General features: G+C 39.5%; 1 protein-coding gene across 5 annotated transcripts in view; it reads right to left on the minus strand.

Moving 5' to 3' along the window:
* Positions 1-22,503, minus strand: part of Spidr (scaffold protein involved in DNA repair) — a 254,641-nt gene that overhangs the window by 129,662 nt on the left and 102,476 nt on the right. For 4 of the 5 annotated variants that reach the window (XM_031363195.1, XM_031363193.1, XM_031363192.1 and 1 more), the window contains exon 8: positions 14,482-14,701. In XM_031363195.1, coding sequence (XP_031219055.1) covers positions 14,482-14,701 — 220 coding nt within the window. Of the gene's footprint in view, positions 1-14,481; positions 14,702-14,799; positions 14,957-22,503 lie in introns of those variants that run through there. The other variant, XM_031363196.1, reaches the window with a different exon arrangement.

Raw genomic sequence — 22,503 nt, forward strand, 5'->3', positions numbered from 1 at the left:
ATGAGGAATTAGAAATTTATTGACTGTTATCCAATGGTCTCTCTAATTTGGTAATTGGAGAAATAGGTTCAATATTGTGCAATCCATATACACTTTCTGCTTGTCTGTACATGACAGTGCCTTGCTGTGTACAACATAATAGTTTTGAAATCTTGCTTCTCGTATCTCAGTCTCTCTATTAGTAGTATTGTTTATTTCATGTTTTTATACTACACTATGGTTTTCAGAACAGCTTACATATTTCAAAAGTGTTTATATACCAAAAAGAAACATAGACAAGTAAATTGGCAGGTGGCATCTAAGAGAACCACAAAGAGTGAGACTGAATGCTTTGCTTGACACTTGTAACTCTTGTATCAAGTTTGAAGAAGAGGACTTTATAAGTTACACTTTTTTTCTGAGATGAATGCTTTTCCAAATTATCACAGCCAAGGAACCAGATTCTTACCCTCACCTAATGTCTATGCCACCCTCCAAGCAGAACCATTGTTCATTGAAACAGTTTGTGAATGACTTTATGGATTGACCATCTTAATACATACACCATTTCTTAAATGAATGTAACCTGTTCTCTGTGGGCTGAGAATAAAGTCACTCACTCAAGTCAAATAGCTTCGACCATTGCAGGAAGTCTGTATCCAAAAATCGTGCCTACAAATCTTGGCGCAGGAGAACTGTCAACTCTTAGCTTAGCTACAATGGAGGTAAAATCTTTTGGTGATTTGAGGGTCACTGAAGTACAGCCTTATTACAATGAAATCTAATGTCTAAAAATTGTTCTTATTTTGAGCTTGCACCACAGTCAGAGCCAAGATTTTTTTTTAAAGATTTATTTATTTTATGTATAGGAGTACACTGTAGCTGTCTTCAGATACCCCAGAAAAAGGGCATTGCATCCATATTATGGATGGCTGTGAGCCACCATGTGGTTGCTGGGAATTGAACTCAGGACCTCTGGAAGAGCAGTCAGTGCTCTTAACTGCTGAGCCATTTCTCCAACCCCCAAGAGCCAAGATTTTAAGCTTTACTAAATATAAAACAAACAAACAAACAAACAAAAAGACTTTATATATTTATGTTCATTTAAGAAAATACTAATAGTGATGTATTATTTTGAAATATATAGTTAATATGTTTGGAGTTATTTAAAATTTATGTTGAGAAAAATATATGTATTTACAGTATTGCTGTAGACAAGCATCTACATAAGACTGTTGATTGTTGTTAAAATATCAAATTTTATAATACTCATTTTTATTGTTATAATATTTTATAAATTTTAAGGAATATGACAAAAATAGATATTATAGGTATTGAAGAAGGGTCTCTGGGATGAGTTGGGGTACAAAAGGGAAACAAGAATGTGATTTAATTCTATTTACTTAAAATATGTCTTTAAATGTTACCAAATTCAGATAAATTGAAACATGTAATTTTTCTCATCGTAATGCAATAAAACTTGAATCAAAAAAAAAAAAAAGAGTAAGGACATCATGAGTTTTGCAGGAAAATGGATGAAACTAGAAAATATCATCCTGAGTGAGGTATCTCATACTCAAAAGGACATGCATGGTATGTACTCACTAATTAGTGGATATTAACCAAAAAGTACAGAATGCCCAGGATACAGTCCACAGAACTCAAAAAGGTTAACAAGCTGAAGGGCCCAAGTGAGGATGCCTCAGTCCCACTTGGGAGAGAGAAGAAAACAATCACAGGAGGCAGAGGGATGGAGGGATCTGAATGGGAGAGGGGAAGGGGAGGGAAAAGGGGAACATGATCAGATATTGAGGGTGGGAGGAGACAAGAGAGAAGCCATGAGGGTCAGCAGAATGGATGGGAATATGTAATCTTGGGGGTGAGGGGAGGAGGCCCTCTAGAATGTACTAGAGACCTGGGAGGTGAGAAACTCTCAGGACTCAAAGGTAGGGATCTTAGATGAAATGTCCAACAGTAAGGAGAGGGAACTTGTAGAGTCCACCTCCACTAGAAAGACAGGGCATAAAGTAGAGGGACGGAATTGCCATTCCACAGTCAAAAACTCTGACCCAGAATTGTTCCTATAAAAGAAGTACAGGGACAAAAATGGAGAAGATACTCTGGGAAATGTGGTCCAGTGACAGGCCCAAATTGGGATCCAGCTCAAGGGGAGCGGCTCCAAAGCCTGACACTATTACTGATGCTATGGTGTGCTTATAGAAAGGAGCCTAGAATGCTTGCCCTTGGAGAGGCTCAACAAGCAGCTGACTGAAACAGATGCAGATACTTATACCCAACCATTGGACCAAAGTCAGGGACCCCTGTAGTTGAATTAGGGAAAGTCTGGAAAAAGCTGGGGAGGAGGGCTACCACATAGGAAGACCAGCAATCTCAACTCACCTGGACCCCCAAGATCTCTCAGACTCTGAGCCACCAACCAGGCAGCATACACTCGCTGGTTAGAGGCCCCTGACTCATATACAGCAGAAGACTGCTTGGTCTGGCCTCAGGCAAACAAGATGTGTCTAATCCTGGAGAGACTTGAGGCCCTAGGGAGTTGGGAGGCTTGACAGAGATGGATGGGTGGGAGACATCCTCTTGGAGGCAGTAGCAAGGAGGAATGGGATGAGGAACTATGGGAGGGAGGACTAGAAAAGAGGCAACAACTAGATTGTTAAAAAAAAAAAGCAATAAAAGAAAATATAGACTATGAAAAAAAATTCCTTTGTATTTTCCTAGATTAATGAATAGTAAGTGTTATGGATAGGCCTGGTGCTGTTCTTGTGAACCAATCCCCTAATGAATAAAGAAGCCAATCAGTGGGTGAGTAGGTAGGACTTCTGGGTTGGATGGAGGAAGAGAGGAAGAAGGAGAGAATTAGGTCCTTTGTGAAACAGGAAAGAGAGGGGTAAGATGTAGCTGCTAGAGTTTCCTGGAATCATGGATGATCCGCAAGGATTCACCACCAGAGGAATCAGATTTTAATAAGGTTTACAAGATTAGATTTTAGTTGTTGTGCCCAGAGGTTGAGTTACCATTGTTTCTGAACTGTGAGTTTGTGTGGCATTTTCCTTCATGCAGTGCTTGGCTCATCTGGGTTCAAGAGAGAAAGGTACAGCAGCAAAGCATGGGTTTGCCAGATATGTACCACAAAGGCAGTGGGGCATTTGAAGCATGGGGTTGTCATCGTGGTAGCAACTGCCAGTGGGAACCTAGAGAGCTGGGTGGAGAGATTGTGGAGTTCTGAGTCAGAGTCTCTATGAGATAAAAACAGGTCGGCCATTGTTTGCCAGTGCATGGCCAACCAGACCGATGAGGCTGAGAGTTGCTGGCACTAGGGAGGGAAATGCCGGCTCGATGTTTTTATTATTTCCTGCAACAAGTAAGCTTTGTCATTGTTTCCAAATAAATAATATATAGTTGTGGTCATTGTAGTTACAACTGTTACTGATTTGTGGAATTACAGAGAATAGCCTGTAAATACTACACAATTAAACTCTAAATACTTTTAGATATACTCTGAAGTACACAGCTTTCCTTTGTAAAGCCCCAGTATAATGAAAACATTTGAGATGGAAACAATATTATAATCCAATATGCAGTTTATGTTCAAAGTATACCAGCTTTCCCAATGATGTCTTTTAGAGCAGTACTTCTCAGTGAAAGACTACAATGAAAAGAGGGATCTGTGTTTCAATACTTGGCTTCTACTCTTTAGCTTTTCATGGCCAGAGTTGCTGACCATCTCTCACAGTTGCATTGTCCTGTAGCACTCAAGTCCTAGTGGACTCAAGGGCAGAACCCGTACAAAAAGCCTACTCCATGAGAGATGAACTATCTCCTTTGACCTTACAAACAATTCACAGCTGCTCCAAAGAAATGGACAAATGGCCTCCCAAAGTGACTTTATAGGGACAGATACATCTGTCCTTCAAGGTATCACTGATCTCAAAGTATAATAAATAGCATGGCTAGTACTGTTTATTGCTTCTGAACTTGGTGAGGAAACTGTCGGAAATGTACACTCGCTTGCTGGATACCTTTATTAAGCCACTCCTTTGTGTTAGGCCATGTAGCAAGCACTGAGACCATCTTTCTAGTGAGTTAGACTCCTACATTCTAATTATTTAACCTCATTCTTGGATACTGATTCAATAAAATTAATATTAAAACAAGAATCACATACATTAGTTAACTTTTATAGACTCTGGCAATTTTCCAAAATCTGAGAGCTTTCTGAGGTGAGCAAAACTCTGAAAGGGGAAAAACAAACAAAACAAAAGCAACACACCTGTACATTCTGCCTTACATGTAGATGCAACTGATAGATTATATATGTCAATAGGTGTTAAGTGTAGGTGTAATACAAAATTCAGAAAGGAGACTAAGAGAACATCATATTAAATAATGAGGAAGAAGAAAACTTAGGGTAAGTCCACATGGACCATGAAGGAGAACGGACAACTTTGCCTCCCTCCAGCTTTCACTCTGTTGTGGTGGATATGAAATAAAAACCTAATTGATGGTGGAAATGTAAAACTCTAAGTGAAGCTCTGTTGATGCAGAATCAAGATTCTAACTGCATAAAAGTTTGCCGAGATGCATAGTTTGGCTCTGGAGCAATGTTTGAGGAACATTGCTTGTCAATTTCTGCGAAGAATTATGCTGGCATTTTGATGCGGACGGTTGAAACTAAATTATGTTTAACAGGATGGCCATGTTCATAATACTAATCTATCGATCTATTAGCATGGGAGATCTTTCAATTTTCTGATGTCTTCATCTAGTTCTTTCTTTAATGCCAAGAGTTTTTTCTTTCTTTTTAATTCAAGTCTTTCACTTGGTTGGTTACAGTTATCCCTCCCTCTCCCCTCCTGCACCACACGCTTGTGCATGCGCATGCTCTCATACATGCACACTTTTGATGTCTTTGTGAAAAGGTGCTTTTTTAAAATTTCTTTAACAGCTAATTTGTCATTTGTATATACAAAGGCTGCTAATTTTTCTGAATTAATTTTTGTATCCTGCTAGTATACTGAAAGTGTTTATGAGATGTAGAAGTTCCCTGGTGGAATTTTTAGTGCATTTTATGTATAAAATCATATCATTTGCACATAAGAATACTTTGATTTCTTCATTTCCTATTTGTATCCCTCTTGATCTCTCTTTAGTTCTGTATGTGTGCTAAAATCTGTACAACCTCAGGAGTAAGTGGCCAATAGAAAATGGACTTGATGATACTTTTATAAATATTATGTGTCTTATAGCTTTGTTTCTTTTTGCTACTTCTAAGAAATCTATCATAGCAACAGACAGATACCACTTTACGTTAAAAGGATGGAAATTTAAGATCTAGATGTTTTAATATTTGACAAGATGGACTTCAACCCAAAACTCATCAGAAGAGATAGGGAGGTACACCATGTACTCATAAAGGGAAAATCTACCAAAAGGATACTACAATTTTAATATTTACGTACTGTCTTAGTTAGAGTTTCTATTGCTGCGATAAAATGCCATGACCAAAAGCAACTTATGAAGGAAAGAGTTTATTTCATCTTACAGCTTCTAGTTTATCATTCAAAAAAGTCTGGGCAGGAATTCAAGGTAGGCACTTTGATGTAGGAGGTGATGCACAGGCCATGGAGGAACACTGTTTACTGGCTTTCTTACCAAGGCTTGCTCAGGCTGCTTTCTTCTACATCCAGGACCATCTGTTCAGGGGCGGAACTGCCTACAATGAGCTCGAAACTCCCAGATCATCCATCAATCAAAAAAATGTCCTTTAGACTTCTCAATTGCCCAATTGAGATGGAGAATTTTGTCATTTGAGGGTCTCTCTTCCAAAATGACTCTAGTTTGTGTAAAGTTGATATAAAAGTGGCCAGTACACACACCATGCAAAAGTATATAATTTTACAAAAGAAACACCATTTAGATCTAAGATCACACACTAGACTGAAACACAGTGAGAGTGGGTGTCTTTAATGCCTGGTTCTTACTAGATAGGTCATCCAGATGAAAAGCAAATATAGGAACTCTGGATTTAAATAGCATCTATTATAGTTTGCATTATATTGCTATGATAAAGACCATGACCAAAAGCAACTTGAGGAGAACAAGATTTTCATAAGGAGTACTGCTTACAGGCTTGACCCCAAGGTTCATGATCAATTATCATTCTTTTACCTCCAAGGGCCACCCCAGGGGTAGCACTACCCACAATGGCTGGGCATTTCTAACTCAATCACTAACTGAGAAAGTGCCCTACAGACTTTCCTGCAAGATAATGTAATTGAGACATTTCCTTACTTGAGGGTTCTTTTTCTTAGATAACCCAGGCCTGTGTCAAGATAACAACAAAAACTAACCAGAACAGTATCACAAACAAATGAACCTAATAGATAACTACAAAGCACTCCAATCAAGACTTCAGTACACATTTACTTCTCAGGAGCTCACCAAATTTTCCCAAGACTGACCTCAAAGGAAATCTCAACAAAGATAAAAAAAATTGAAGTAACACTCTGCATTCTCTCTGACCATCATAAATTAGAGCTGGACAGCAACAATAGAAAACAGAAAACAGCAACTCCTGGAAGCTAAACAGCATATATTGCATGGAAATTAGATGAAGGCAGAAATCAAGAGAGAAATGATTTCCTAGAATTGAATGAAAATGAAATCACAATATACTCAAACCTGTCAGACATGATGAGAGGAACACTGATAGCACTAAATGCCTACATCAAAAACCTGAAGAGATCTATTAATAATGTAATGATACACTTGAGAGCTTTTGAAAAACAAGAAGAAACAGCACCCTCCTCCAAAATTAGAGGGGACAAAATTATTGTGGATTTAATACTTGTATTATGTTAACTGGGTTCCCAAAAATTATAAAAGAATACCAAATTTAAGGTTATGCAGGTCCCTGTCCCTAGTTGATTGTAACTAATGTAGCTGGAGGCAGGGAGGCAGAGGCAGGACTTTAGATTTCCTGGGCAAGGGAACCAAGGGAAGAGAAGGATTTAGAACCACCATGCTGGGGAAACACGAGGATCAGGCTTGAGAGCTGCAGAAGAGAGCATATACAATCATGTAAGAGCCAGAGAAGTGTAGCCCCAGGGGACCCCCCCCCTCCAATGGGGTATAGGGTAGCAAAGATAGAATATAGATTTTAGTAAGTAATAATTCAGGAGTATCAGAGGGGAGATATTAACAATGTAGAGATTTGGGAGTGGCCCAGCCACTGAGCTGAATTAAGCCATTTTAAATATCAGGCTCTGTGTGTGTGTGTGTGTGTGTGTGTGTGTGTGTGTGTATGTGTATGTGTGTGTGATTCCAGAATCCAGAGCATTGGGGCCGGTAGCAAGGAAGTCATGCTGCAGCCAGGGAGATTAGAATGGATTAATAAACTACAGCAACACAAAATAATCAAACTCAGGGCTGAGATTAATGAAATAGAAACAATAACATTTAAAGCTAAGAGTTTGTTATTTGGAAAAACATTTAGATAAGTGACAAAATTTTATTCAATTTGTAAAGTTAGGAGGATCCCAACTAATAAAACTAGAGATGAAAGGTACAACAGACAAGGGAAATCCAGATAATTATAAGGACATCACTTTAAAACCTGTATTTCACCAAATTGGAAAACCTAAAGGAAACTGATGGATTTCTAGATATATAAAATGTGTTAAGTTAAATCAGGATGAAGTAATTATTAAAATAGGCCAGTAAGTCCTACTGAGATAGAAGGAATAATTAAAATCTCCCAACCAGAAAAAGCGCAGGGCCAAATGAACTCAGCACAAAATTCTACCAGACTTCAAAGAAGCACTAACATTCATCAGACTATTCATAAAATACAAAATGAAGGACTGTTTCCAAATACTTATTATGAAGCATTATCCTGATATCAAAACCAGATGTAAGAAAAAATTTATAGATGAATATCTATAAAGGGGGATTCAATAACAAAGACAAGGAGTCAAAGTATTTGTACTTGCAGATGATACAATTTTATACAGAAAAGATCCTACAGAGTCTTCAGGAAACTTCTATAGCTGATAAACACTTTAAAGCAAAATAGCAGGATTCAAAGTTAGCACACAAAAAATCCAAAGCTTACACACATACACACACACCACCACCACCACCACCACCACAACCACACACGACACACAACAAAAAATAAATCAGAGGGAGGAAAACATCTTTCACAACTCTCTCTCTCAAAAAAAAAAATCTTGGGGTACCTCCAACTAAGGAAGTAAAACACTTGTATAAACAAACAAACAAACAAACAAACAAAACGTTCCAAGATAGCAGTTCTCAACCTGTGCTGAGGTTTGGTCAAACCTGAAGGTCACAACCCTTTGGCAAACTTCTATCTCCAAAATTATTTACATTACTATTCACAGCATTAGCAAAATTACAATTACGAAGTAACAACAAAAATAATTTTATGGCTAGGGGATCACCAAAACATGAGGAAAAAGGGTTAAGGTTAAAGGGTTGCAGCATTAGGAAGGTTGACCACTGCTCTATAACATTCAAGAAAAAAATTGAAGATATCAGAAAATTAGGACTCCCCAAAGCTCAGCAGGATTAATATTGTGAAGATGGTTATCCCCATATACCCCACACCCTCCTCCAGAATCTAGCCTGCTCTATGACTTTTGAACATCTTTCCTGTAGCAGCCTCATCTTTCCTTCCCCGCCATCTACACACCCTGTATAGCAGTCCTGTCTCCTCGGTCTACCTGATTCTGTCCTACCAAAGACATTTCCAACCTCTAGACCCAGTGGTTCTCAACCTTCCTATTGCTGTAAACCTCACGATGAAACCACTATATAACAACAAAAAAATTTCATTTTTGTTACTACTTACAACTGAAATTTTGGTTCTGTTATGAAGTAATGTAAACTTCTGTGTTTTCTGATGGTCTTAGGTGACCCCTCAACCTGCACGTTTGAGAACTGCTGTTCTAGGCTGATCCCACCCCTACAACTTCTCTCTTCTTTGACCCTGCTTCATCTATAATGTACTAAAAACTAATGAAGTCCTCATGCCTGGATCTCATGGCAGAAATACCAAGATTATTAAAGATCAAGCCAGTATGTTCTTCAAAACCTACCAGCTTACCCAAATGCTTGCTAAGGAGAATGATCCAGATCAACTCCAGGACACAAGCATTAAGAGAGTCATCATAAATTTCCTCAAAGAATTCAAGGAATTTTAAAAATAAACACCCGCACACATACACACACACACACACACCATAAAAATAATTCAAGAAAGACTTAACTCTTCTCCTTGTACAATGACAAAAACAATACAGACATGAGGTTGATAGAAATGACAAAGAATCAAAGATCTGAAAATGAAATTCAATAGAGATAGAAATACTGAAGAAGACTCAAGCCAAAATGAAGATGGAATTGAAAAACCCAATAGTCTAACTAGAAAATGCAAAGGAACAACTAGAAATGAATCAAGCAGAAAGTCTCAAAGATAAAATAGAGGATTCAAATCAAAATATCAAGGAACATAAAAAAATAAAATAAAATACAGAAAAGCAACACAAGCTGGGCATGATGACACACACCTTTGATCCCAGCTCTTGGGAGGCAGAGGCAGACAATATCTGTGAGTTTAAGGCCAGACTGGTCTTTAAAGTGAGTTTCAGAGCAGCCAGGGCTACACAGAAAAACCCTGTTCTGCAAAACAAACAAACAAATAAACAAAAAAACAGAAAAGAAACAAAAAGAAATGAACAAAGGACATCTGTGAGACCATGGGAAGTCCAAGTCTTCTAATTATAGGAATGGATGAGGAAAAATCCCAAGTCAATTGCATAGACCAGACCTTCAGCAACGTTATAGAAGAAAACTACTCCAAACTAAAGAAAGATACATCTGTATGAACACAAGAGTCACAGAAAAACACTAAATAGACAAGGCCGAAAAAGAAAATCCCCACAGCAAATAATATTTAAAACTTTAAGTATTTAGAACAAAGAAAGTACAAGAGAAAAGAAACATAAGTCACCGATGAAGGAAACCCCACTAGTAACAGCTGACTTCTCACAGAATACATCAGAAGCTAGAAGAGCCTGGGGATTGCATTCCAAGTCCTGAAAGACCATGCCAGGAACCTACACAACATCAACTACTAGTTTCTACCCACTATACTAACACCAACACGAGCTACCTACTAATACTACCCAGGAAACTCATTTGCCATCACTGAAAGAGGAAGAAAAGTTTTCATTAATAAAAAGTCTAAAATTCTTTATATATTGAAAAAAAAAAACAAGGAAAAGTACAGGAAGCATTATTAAGCATTATTTTGGGCTAAAAAGATAAATGAACATAAGAGAGAGACTGTGGGTAGAACTAACCTGAGTGCCTCCTTCCTGAAGACTAGCTTTCACAGTACCAAAATGCACCATGCAAGCTTCCAAAGGACAGATGCAGCCTACAGTGCTATCCACTAGTATGCTTATGAAGCATATCAACAACCAGCAAGGCAGGGATAAGCCTACATGCACAGTAGTATGCTTCTACCTGAATTGTGTACATTATACTATTTTAAGTAAATAGCTAATTGTAATGGAATTTTTTCCCTAATTGATTGGATAATAAAGACCACAGGAAACCAATCACTGGGTGAGGGGGCAGGACTTTCAGGTCAGGAAGAGGAAGAGGCAACTCAGGAGAAAGAAACTTGCTTTTGGACAACTGGAACAAGACAACCAACATGTAGGAGGCCGGAGGCTGTTAGTGCTGGGTCCTGGATCCGCCACCAGAAGATTTGGGGAGATTAGGATGCTAGGTTCTGCACCCAGCGATTGTGTTATCTGTTGATGTTAAACTAAGATTGTCTGGTGTTTTCTTTCTCGGGGTGATTCAACTGAGATCCATGGCAGATCCCTGATCAGGCTCCAAGAGAAAAGTAACTATGGTAGGGCGTAGGTTTGCAAGAAGTACAGGCCAGCTAGCCACGGGAATTTGGGAGTGCGGAGCAGATTTGGCAGCAACCAACCACAAGATGGTGAGAGTCATTTCCGGGCTTCAAATAGGCAGAGCCTACCTTGGCGGGACAGGCTTTGGCTAAAGGGAAAAAAATGCGGTCTCCGCCTATGTGCCAGGCTAAGAAGAGACAGAGACTGCAGGCCAGTGCCTAGCCAGAGATAGTGTGGATTTGTTTTTTATTAATATATGCTACAACTAGTGGTATGATTCCTTGTGGATTTTCAGCCATCTGCGTTGTCATTTTAGCTTCCTCCCTCTCTGTCAAGGAGGTCTCTTTCCCACTTCCTTATTAGATCACTTGTATCCTCTTCTGCATTCCTTTTGTCATTATCTGATTGTTCTCTAATTAGATTTTAAGACTTGCTTAACAAGAAAGAGACCGTTGCCTGGTACTAAAAACCTTCACAGTGCTGGTGAAGTCATGGTTATTGAAGGAGACTCTACATCTACTATTTTATTAAAATAGCATAGTTCCTAACAATAATCTATAAACATTTGTCTTTATAACCTTATGAAGAAATCTTCTCTTTGCAACAGTGGGAGACCATTACGATTTGTAAGACTACAAAGATGGCTTGGCAGTTAGGAATTCTTATTGCTCTTCCAGAGAACCCAAGTTAAATTCCCAGCACCCAGGTAGGGTGGCTCACAACTGCCTATAAGAGTTGTGGGGCAGTTCTCAGAAATCTGATTCTCTTTCATGGCCTGTGAGGAAAACTGCAGTCATATGCACACACACTCTCCATATATATATATATATATATATATATAAAATTTTTAAAATGTTAAAGTAATTCCAAGTCTCAATAATAGAAAACATAACACAGTTCAGAAAGTTATTTAGAACATTGCTATTTAAGATCCTTTAGACCACTTAGAGACAGAAAAACCAGCAGATTTACCTGGCTGAAGAATTAAGCTACTCAACAGAAAATGTGTTTGCTCTTATGATTGGGATAAAGACTGAACTAAGTCCCTCTGAAACTCCTGTGTTGAAGCTCCAGGCCCAGGGCACTAAATGGTAATTAGGTTTAAGTGAGGCCTGCATGTTGGGCTCAATGATTTTGACAAGTCCTTAAAAAAAAGAGAAATCTGTGCATGGATAGACACCAGGGACAGACACAAGGGATAGATACACCAAGTTAATTATGTTTCAACAACCAAGGAGAGAAGATTCAAAGGAAATCTATTTTGCTGGTACCTTGATCTTGACCATCATCATCTATAACTAGAAGAAACAAATTTCTATTGTTTAACAAGATAATGTAGCATTTTCTTAAGGAACCTCAACAGAGTAAGCAGCTCCTGGGAACTTATCTGCTGCTAAGGAGAGGAGACTAAAGTAAAAAGTAGTATTGCTCACACAGCCCAGCAGAGCTAAGTAGTACTGCTTACACAGCCCGGCAGAGCTAAGTAGTACTGCTTACACAGCCCGGCAGAGCTAAGTAGTGCTGCTCAGCAGAGCTAAGTAGTACTGCTCACACAGCCCGGCAGAGCTAAGTAGTACTACGCACACAGCCCTGCATACCTGGACTGTGCCCTGTGTTGAGGAACTTTATGGCCACTCCTCTTGGGAACCTTGACTAAGGAACGTTCTTTGTGATAGGGACATTGTTCTAGAAATGGAGATATTATATATCACTATCATTGAATTCACTTAGTGTACATTTCAGAAATGTGCAGAGAATAATTTGGTCTACACCATGTTGATGGCTATTTAGACTGTTTAGATTTTAAGGGTGTGATGGTTTGAATGAGAATGGCCTCCGTAAGCTCATACACTTGAATACTTGGTCTCTAGTTGGTAGAACTGATAGAGAAGAATTAGAAGATGTGGCCTTGTTGGAGAAGGTGTGTCACCTGTGATGAGCTTTGAAGTTTCAAAGACGCCTTCCCTTCTGAGTCTGTCTTGTTGTGTCTTAGTATGTGAGCTCTCAGCTACTGCTGAGCAGTACCGTAACTGCCTGCTGCCATGCTCTCCACCATAATGGCAATGAACTCTACCCCTCCGAAACTAGAAGCCTCCAATAAACACTGTTTTTATGCTTTCTTAGGTGTCATATCACAGAACTAGAAAAGTAATTATGATGAAGAGCTAACCAAGCCATTTAAACAAAGGAAAGTATACACTGAAGGTCTTAGTAATATTTAGGAACATCCAAATGCTGTGTCTTCTTGGGCTTCACTAACACTTAGAAGAATAAACTTCTTTCATGTGTTTGTAGTTATTGATTATATTTATATGTCTAACTTGTTCTCTCTCACTCCTCCTTCCTACCCTCCTTCCTCTCCCACTCTCCTTCTTTTCCTCTTAGCTACCCAACTTATATCTCTCTGCTAATACTAGAGACTGAATGAAGCCTGTGTGTCAGCACTGAGCTCAATCCCTAACCCTGCTCTCTTTTGAGATGGCTATTTAAAGACAGAAACACCAAGCGACTCTGGGGAACTTCATGACATTACCTTTATTTCAATTACTTTCATGTCTGTAGGTTTGCTGAGTTGCCTAGTGACAGCATTAAAATGTGCTGCCGTGGGGCCTGGCTACACGCAAGCATTCTGAATTCTCTTCCTTGAGACAAAATTCATCTCCTATGGCTTTCCATAGCATTAAAATTTTTTTTGACTTCACATGCCATTTCTGGAGCAAATACAAGACTTTCTGCCACTGTCCTTTTAAGTCTATACTCCAATTAGATGGCAACCCCCCCCCACACACACACAAAAACAAACAAAAAATACTGAGGAGGAGAAAAGAATGAGGAAAGGTGTAAGAAGGAAACACGCTAGGAGCGGTATCCACAAGTAGCCTGAGCCATTTCACAAGTGATCTAAGAACCATGAGAGGTCACTGCAGACTCTAAATGACCACGGCTATGGCGCTCTAGAAAGATCTCCTATGGAAGGTAAGCTTAATGATTAACATCTGTAGTCAACCCCTAATCTACAAATCTCATACATAAAATTTTTTATAATAACTAATAAGGTTAATAATTATTTTCCAGCAAAAGCAATAAAGTTGACTTTTTCATAATAAAAAACTAATATGACACACAAAAGAAAGCAAACATTAGCATTCATGTTGTTGATACATTCTGATCCAGTAATGATTATTTATGTTCCTGCAGTTTAAACTATATCATGTTTTAATCTGTTCTTTTTTATACTTCCCTCTTAAATGACTGGCAAGAAAAAGAAAAATTAATCTGTATTGTCATACAAGATCTCCTACTCCACCTATTTCCCCAAGAGGAAGAATAAATAAAAAATCTCAGATGACACAACATACCTCTTAGGCAAGAATCCTCATATGGTTGTTTTCCTTACTTGCAAAGTCCAAATTATAAAACCTCTACTGGCAGAAGGACACATTTAGTACTTCTGTCACATAAAACCTATGGTGGATCCTGGCTTTCCTCACTTAGCTGACGGCTGGAAGACTCAGTGCTTTACACTCACCAAGGAGGGAAGATGTGAATGACGTCCTGGGGATGCCCCATTAAGTGGTCTGCAGTCTCTCTGGTAAAGAGAACCTTCAGGTAGACTCCTGCTCTAGGAGCTATTCCTCTGGGAGGGCTGGTGATTGGAGGCCCTGCTAACTGCTCACATACTGCAACTTGCAGGCTGCATTCCTCATGTAGCTCTAGAATTTTCACAGTTAATACACCAGATTTTCTGCCTAGAAGACAGAAGAGAAACAACACTTAGAAACTTCCTGCACATTTTGTGAACAAGAACCAATAACCACTTAAACTGCTCCTGTTAGATACTGCGTACCAGGAACAGGAAAGGGAACTCCTACTAGAGTGTTCATGGATTGCTGGATGTTTGGGGTACAGATTTAGAAGGGTAGAAGGTGATCTGGATTTCCATAGTGCCTCTCTTATAAGGTCGGCCAATTACATAGATTTCATCTTCTCGGTTGTCTCCTCTAAGGAACAGATCATCCCACTTGCTCCAGTGAACATCTGAGAGAATTAGAGGAGACAGACTGAGGTGAACCAATGCAGCACTTATAGACATACACCTTGTACCAATGTAAAAGTTCAAAGAACTGGCAGTTTTGTGTGGTCCTGGTGATTCAACGAATAAGATCAAGTGGTTGGACTGGGGTAGGGCACACAAAATATTCCCCACAAATTCTTTGCGGGGTTTCATGTTGGGTGTGGTAATCCTGGCTAATTGAGAGACCAAGATAAGAAAATCATGAGTTAAAAGCTACTCTGGGTAACGCAGGCAACAAAATGGGGAGAGGAAAGGAAGGAGGTTAGCTGGGAGGAATTAAAAAGCATAGTAAGGGAGGACAAAATATGTCAGAGTAGGCCATGTCTCTGCAGAGAAACAGACTGCTAAAAAGGGAAACTGGGGCTGGGCGGTGGTGGCGCACGCCTTTAATCCCAGCACTTGGGAGGCAGAGGCAGGCGGATTTCTTGAGTTCGAGGCCAGCCTGGTCTACAGAGTGAGTTCTAGGACAGCCAGGGCTACACAGAGAAACTCTGTCTCGAAAAACCAAAAAACAAAACAAAACAAAACAAAACAAAAAAAGGGAAACTGGGGGATTTCAAATTGATCTGACTTACTGTTCTTACTATAATATATAAGTAGAAGCACAGAGGCAAAGATCAACATGTGCTATAAGCTACAGGTAATGAATATATTTTATCTTTTTCTGTTGCTGTTTAATTTTTAAAATAGAAAATTAATTCAGAATAACAAAAATAGACCTGCAAATAATGCTCAGTATCACTGGGCAGTGGTGGCACACGCCTTTAATCCCAGCACTTGGGGGGCAGAGGCAGGTGGATTTCTGTGTTCAAGGCCAGCCTGGTCTACAGAGTGAGTTCCAGGACAGCCAAAGCTACACAGAGAAATCCTGTCTTGAAAAACAACAACAACAACAACAACAACAACAACAATAATAATAATAATAATAATAATAATAATAATAATAGTAATAATGCTCAGTATCACCAGTCCTTCAACCATTGTAGACCGAATGATTGACAGCAAAGGGCCCAAAGCCAAGGTTTGAGTTATTCACAGTTTCATTTCCATTTCCACTTCTCTCACTTCTGCTTCAATCATCTGTTGTTTCAAGTTTCCTGTCCATTCTCCTGACTAAGTGCTGGAGTACAGGCTTGCACACTGAGCTGGCACACCAACTTGTCACAGCACTGTTCATAAGGACTGTTTCTCACAGTTTGTACCCGTCTCACTTTTTTGAGGACAGGAAGGAAATGGAGTAAGGGAAGGACATGAACATGTTGAATGTCAAGCTGCTGCTTGGAGTATGTTTAGACATATTTTCAAAGTATGTTCAAAAATTTATGCTTGTATTAAGGATTTATGTCAAACACTGCAGAAGTGCTGTTTGTCCAACATATTCCTGACTGCAGGCGTGTACAAGGATTCATGATCTGCTGCATTACTGAGTACAGGACACACAGCTAAAGTTGAGATAGTCAGCTGGCACAGGTTCCTGGTCTTGTAGCCACAATAAGTGATGTACGTTACACCAGGAATGCAGAACTCCCTATTCGGGTAGCAAAAGGTAACAGAAACTCAGTATGCAGAAATCTCAAGTTCATAAAAGGAAAATAATTACAAAAACACACTAGTATTAGAATACAAATACCTATAATTCTATCTTAAAATACTTACAAAAACAGATAAACCACATTATTATGCACAGTTCATTTTTGGAACATTGTAAGTCCTAACAATATTCCAAACAAGATGAATTCTTCTCCAGTCGCACAGCACCCAGAGGAAACGCAACTCCCAGGTGCTCTAACTTGCCCAGGATCACAGGTGAAGGGACCAAAACATCTGCCCCAACACCTGGAGTAACTGGGGCCCCCAGGATCCAGGGATGCAGGAAGCCCCACCCAACCAGTGGCACAGATTCCTTCTGGTCTGAACCTGCACCCAGAACAGACCTGGGGTGCTGGCTCTGCACCCACTCTTACAACACCCAGAGTGAGTCTGACTCCCAGGTGCTCTGAAAACACCCAGGATCACAGGATCACAGAATCACAGAGAAAGTTGGATCCTGAGGAGTTCTGACAAAACCAGGATCATAGGAGGGGCAGGCTCCAGTCAGATTTAGCCAGGGCAGGTAGCACTAGAGATGACCAGATGTCAAGAGACAACTGTAAGAACATAAGCAAGAGAAACCAAGGCTATTTGGCATCATCAGAACCCAGTTCTCCCACTACAGTAAGTCATGGATACCCCATCACGCTGGAAAAACAAGATTCCGATTTAAAAATCACATCTCATGATGATGATAGAGGACTTTAAGAAGGACATAAATAACTCCCTTAAAGAAACACAGGAAACACAGGTAAACAGCTAGAAGCCCTTAAAGAAGAAACACAAAAATCGCTTAAAGAACTACAGGAAAACACAACCCAACAGATGAAGGAATTGAACAAATCTATCCAGGATCTAAAAATGGAAATAGAAACAATAAAGAAATCACAAAGGGAAACAATCCTGGAGATAGAAAACCTAGAAAAGAGATCAACATTAATAGATGTAAGCATCACCAACAGAATACAAGAGATAGAAGAGAGAATCACAGGGGCAGAAGGTACCATAGAAAACATTGACACAACAGTCAAAGAAAATGCAAAATGCAAAAAGCTCCTAACTCCCAAACATCCAGGAAATCCAGAACACAATGAGAAGACCAAACCTAAGCATAATAGGTATAGAAGAGAATGAAAATTCCCAACTTAAAGGGCCAGTAAATATCTTCAACAAAATTATAGAAGAAAACGTCCCTGACCTAAAGAAAGAGATGTCCGTAAACATACAAGAAGCCTACAGAACTCCAAACAGACTGGACCAGAAAAGAAATTCCCCCCTTTACATAATAGTCAAAACACCAAATGCACAAAACAAGGAAAGAATATTAAAAGCAGTAAGGGAAAAAGGTTAAGTAACACATAAAGGCAGACCTATCAGAATTACACCAGACTTCTTACCAGAGAATCTAAAAGCCAGAAGATACTGGGCAGATTTCATACAGACCCCAAGAGAACAAAAATGCCAGCCCAGGGTACTATAACACGCAAAACTCTCAATTGACATAGATAGAGAAACCAAGATATTTTATGACAAAACCAAATTTACACAATATCTTTCTACAAATCAAGCCCTACAAAGGATAATAGAAACCTCCAACACAAGGAGAGAAACTACACCCTAGAAAAAGCAAGAAACTAATCTTCTTTCAATAAACTCAAAAGAAGATAGCCACACAGACAGAGACTACTTCAAAGACAGAAACTACCTCACAGTAAAGGGCTGGAAAACAATTTTCCAAGCAAATGGTCCCAAGAAACAAACTGGAATAGACATTCTAATATCAAAGAAAATAGACATTCAACCAAAAGTTATCAAAAGGGATAAGGAAGGACACTTCATACTACCACTTCTTGGTAGAAAAATCTACCAAGAAGAACCCTCGATTCTGAACATCTATGCTCCAAATACAAGGGCACCCACATTCATTATAGAAATTTACTAAAGCTCAAAGCACACATTGCACATCCCACAGTAATAGTGGGAGACATCAACACCTCATTCTCATCAATGGACAGATCATGGAAACAAAGTAAACAGAGACATAGTGAAGCTAACAGAAATTATGGACCAAATGGATTTAACAGATATCTGTAAAACATTTCATCCCAAAACAAGAATGCACGAGGTATGTACTCACTATTCCACTGTATCTACTATAAGTAGATATTAGGCAAGACTGGAATACCCCTGATACAACTCATGAACCACATGAAGCTCAAGAGGAAGGAAGACCGAAGAGTGGATGCTTCAATCCTACTAAGAAGGGAGAACAAAATAATCAAGGGAAGTAGAGGATAGGAAGGACTTGGGAGGAAGAGAAGAGGCGGAGGGAAAAAGGAGGGAAAAAATCAGGTATGGGAGAAGATGGAGGAGATATACAGAGGGTCAGGAAAATGAACAGGTATGTAGCAATGAGGGACTAGGAACTTGGGGTAGCAAAGAGAAAGTCCCAGATGCCAGGAAAGCATGAGTCTTCTAGGACACCATGGGGATGACTTTAGCTGAAATACCCAACAAAGGGGAGGGAGAACCTGTGGAGACCATATCCAGAGGTTAGGCATGGACCCCCAGTTGAGGGATGGGGCCACCCACCCATCTTCAAAAATGTTAACCCAGAATTTATTCTGTCTAAAGGAAATACAGGGACAAAGAGTAGAGCAGAGACTGAAGGAAAGACCATCCAGAGACTGTCCCAACTGGGGATCCATCCCACATGCAGATACCAAACCCAGGCACTACTGCAGATGCCAAGAAGTGCTTGCTGACAGGAAGCTTCATACAGCTGTCTTCTGAGAAGCTTTGCCAATTCCTGACCAATACAAATGCAGATGTACACAGCCAAACATTGGACTAAGTGCAGGGACCAGAATGGGGAAGTTAGGACAAGGACTGTAGGAGCTGAAGGGGTTTGCAACCTCAAATGAAGAACAACAATATCTACCAAGCAGTCCCTCCCACCAACCAAAGAGTACACAGCGGGTACCCATGGCTTCAGCTGGATATGTAGCAGAGGACTGCCTTATCTGGCATCACTGGGAGGGGACACCCTTGGTCCAGTAGAGGCTTGATGACCCAGGATAGGGGAACGCTAGGTCACTGAGGAGTGAGGGTGGGGTGGGGAGAGCACCCTCATAAAGGCAGGGAGAGGGACGAGAGGATGGGGGCTTGTGGAGGGGAAACTTGGGAATGAGGATAACAACTGAAATATAAATACATAAAATAACCAACAAAAAATAAGAAAAAAGAAAATATATAATTCAAGGGCTATAGAACACATTTAACAAATAACTTGATAGAACATGATTTGGAATATGACATTCTGAACTTCCCCACAGATGCATGTGAATATGCAATGAGATACTAGAACAAGTAAGGTTTCTTCAAAGAAATTCAAATATTTAAAACTAAATATGCCTGAAGGATTTATGAAGAAGCCATTTTAATAGGATATGAACTAAATCCACATCTGTTCATAGAACTACTCCTATCAGTAAAAAGCAGATAATTAGACCAAGAGTAGCAATGTACACTTTTGATCCTAGCCTCTGGTAGGTAGAGACGGGTAGATCTCAGTATATTTGAGGCTGACCTGGTCAATACAGTGAGACCCTGTCTCCAAAACAATCAAACAAACAATCAAATGAACCAGATATTTAAAAGCTGATAGAAACGTACAGGTCCAGATTTTAAAAGTCTACCCTTTCATATTTTAAAGATAGATTTCAATTAATTCCCATCAAAAGCATTACTGAATTTACCAAGAGAGGCTGGAAATCAAGAAAGGGGGGGGGATAGAGGGAGGGATAGAGGGAGGAAGGGAGGGGTAGAGGGAGGGAGGGAGGGATAGAGGGATGGAGGGAGGGAGAAAGGGAGGGAGGGAAGGAGGGAGGGAGGGGAGGAGGGAGGAAGGAAGGGAGAATCCAAAGACCCTAACCAGCTTTAAAGCAAACTCAAGAGCATCCTATAGCAGGAAAAGAATCATTAATATACTTAGCCCTTCACTGAACCTGTAAAAAGAACAGTTCTGGGATGTAATGAAATTATAAGACTTACATAGGACTTAGAGACAGTGAGAGACACGGAGACAGAGATGGAGAAAGACACAGAGAGAAAGGGACAGAGAGAGAGGAGAGAAAATGACCCATGAACAGGTACCTATGCCAAAGCAGTTACTTATGACACTTACAGTGAGTCATTACAAACTAACAGGGCAATCTCTCCTTGGAGCAAATGGTACAAAAGTATCAATATCCTGGAGAAAATTTTTTTTAAAGTGATATTTTATTTTGAAAATTTTATTAGATATTTTCTTTATTTACATTTCAAATGTTATTCTCTTTCCTGGTTTCCCCTGCAACAACCCCCTATCCCATCTCCTCTCTCCCTGCTTCTATGAGGATGTTCCCCCACCCACCTACCCACCCACTCCCACTTCCCTGGCCTGGCATTTTCCTACACTGGGGCATCAAGTCTTCACAGGACCAAAGGCCTCTCCTCCCACTGATATCCAACAAGGTCATCCTCTGCTACATATGTAGCTGGAGCCATGGTTGCTCCATGTATACTTTTTGGTAGGTGGTTTAGTTCCTGGGAGCTCTGGGGGGTCTGGTTGGTTGATATTGTTGTTCCTCCTATGGGGCTACAAACTCCTTCAGCTCCCTCAATCCTTTCTCTAACTCCTCCGTTGGAGACCCTGTGCAATCCAATGGCTAGCTGGGAGCATTCACCTCTGTATTTGTAAGGCTCTTGCAGAGCCTCTCAGGAGACAGCTCTATCAGGCTCCTGTCAGTAAGCACTTCTTGGTATCCACAATAGTGTCTGGGTTTGGTAACTGTATATGGATGGGTCCCCAGGTGGGAAAGTCTTTGGATGACCCTTCTTTAACAAAATTTTAAAAGCCATACTGCTGAAAACATGATTTCTTTACTCTCTGCTTCTTAAAAACTCAGCCACGGCTTGCTTAAGACAGCTTCAGAGAACTACTAACTAGCACATTTAGGTGAGGAACACAAAACAAAATATCTCCTTTTAGGTTCTGATATGTATTTAAACTGAACTTATGAGAATAAGTTTTACTTACAGAATACTTCCTCATTTTACTTACAGAATAGATCCTAATCTATTTACTACAGTCTCTGCCATGTCCATTACTAGCCTGCTCCATGGAAGATGATCAAGGGATTCCTCGAAATTTCTGTAAGGAAACTGCATACAGTCCCAAGATTTCATGAAATCTAGAAAGATTTCAGACTCTAAAATTTTGTCTACTTTTTTTTCTATGAATGGTGAATTTATTTTGCAGTCTAAAGAACTTTAAGTACAGAATACATCATGCAAAGCCTATTATATATGATGTTCTTACTCCCCAAAAGCCCTTCTTTTATTCCTATGAAAAAAGTTTTGATGAGTATCTGGAGTTTTGAAAAAACTCTGTCCACCCATAACAAAGTTATAAATGTCACAATTCTAATGAATCTATATATAAATGTTTGGTATCATATTTAACTTTACTCATGAAAACCTTATATTTCAAAACATAATGTCTGAGGAGTAAGCCTGAGTACACTTGAGACAGTTAGCATGTCTTAATGGAAAATTATATTTAGTCTCTCTATACATGTACCAATCTGGAGAATCCTACTGTAATAAAGGACTTTTTTTCATTTCTATGACATATTTAAATGCACCAATAATATATATAAAAAATTTGCTTTGCATTATTACAGCAAATATAGCTAACAGTAACTTAATATCAAAGTCTTTCTCTTTCTTCCATTCTAACATCTCAGTTATTTGTTTTGTGTTTGGAAGGGGGCACGTGTATTCCATGCAAGGCATGTGGAAGCCAAAAACCAACCTATGGGAGCTGGGTCTCTCTCTCTCTCT

Source organism: Mastomys coucha, unplaced genomic scaffold (assembly GCF_008632895.1).
Source record: "Mastomys coucha isolate ucsf_1 unplaced genomic scaffold, UCSF_Mcou_1 pScaffold12, whole genome shotgun sequence".
NCBI classification, from domain to species: Eukaryota; Metazoa; Chordata; class Mammalia; order Rodentia; family Muridae; genus Mastomys; species Mastomys coucha.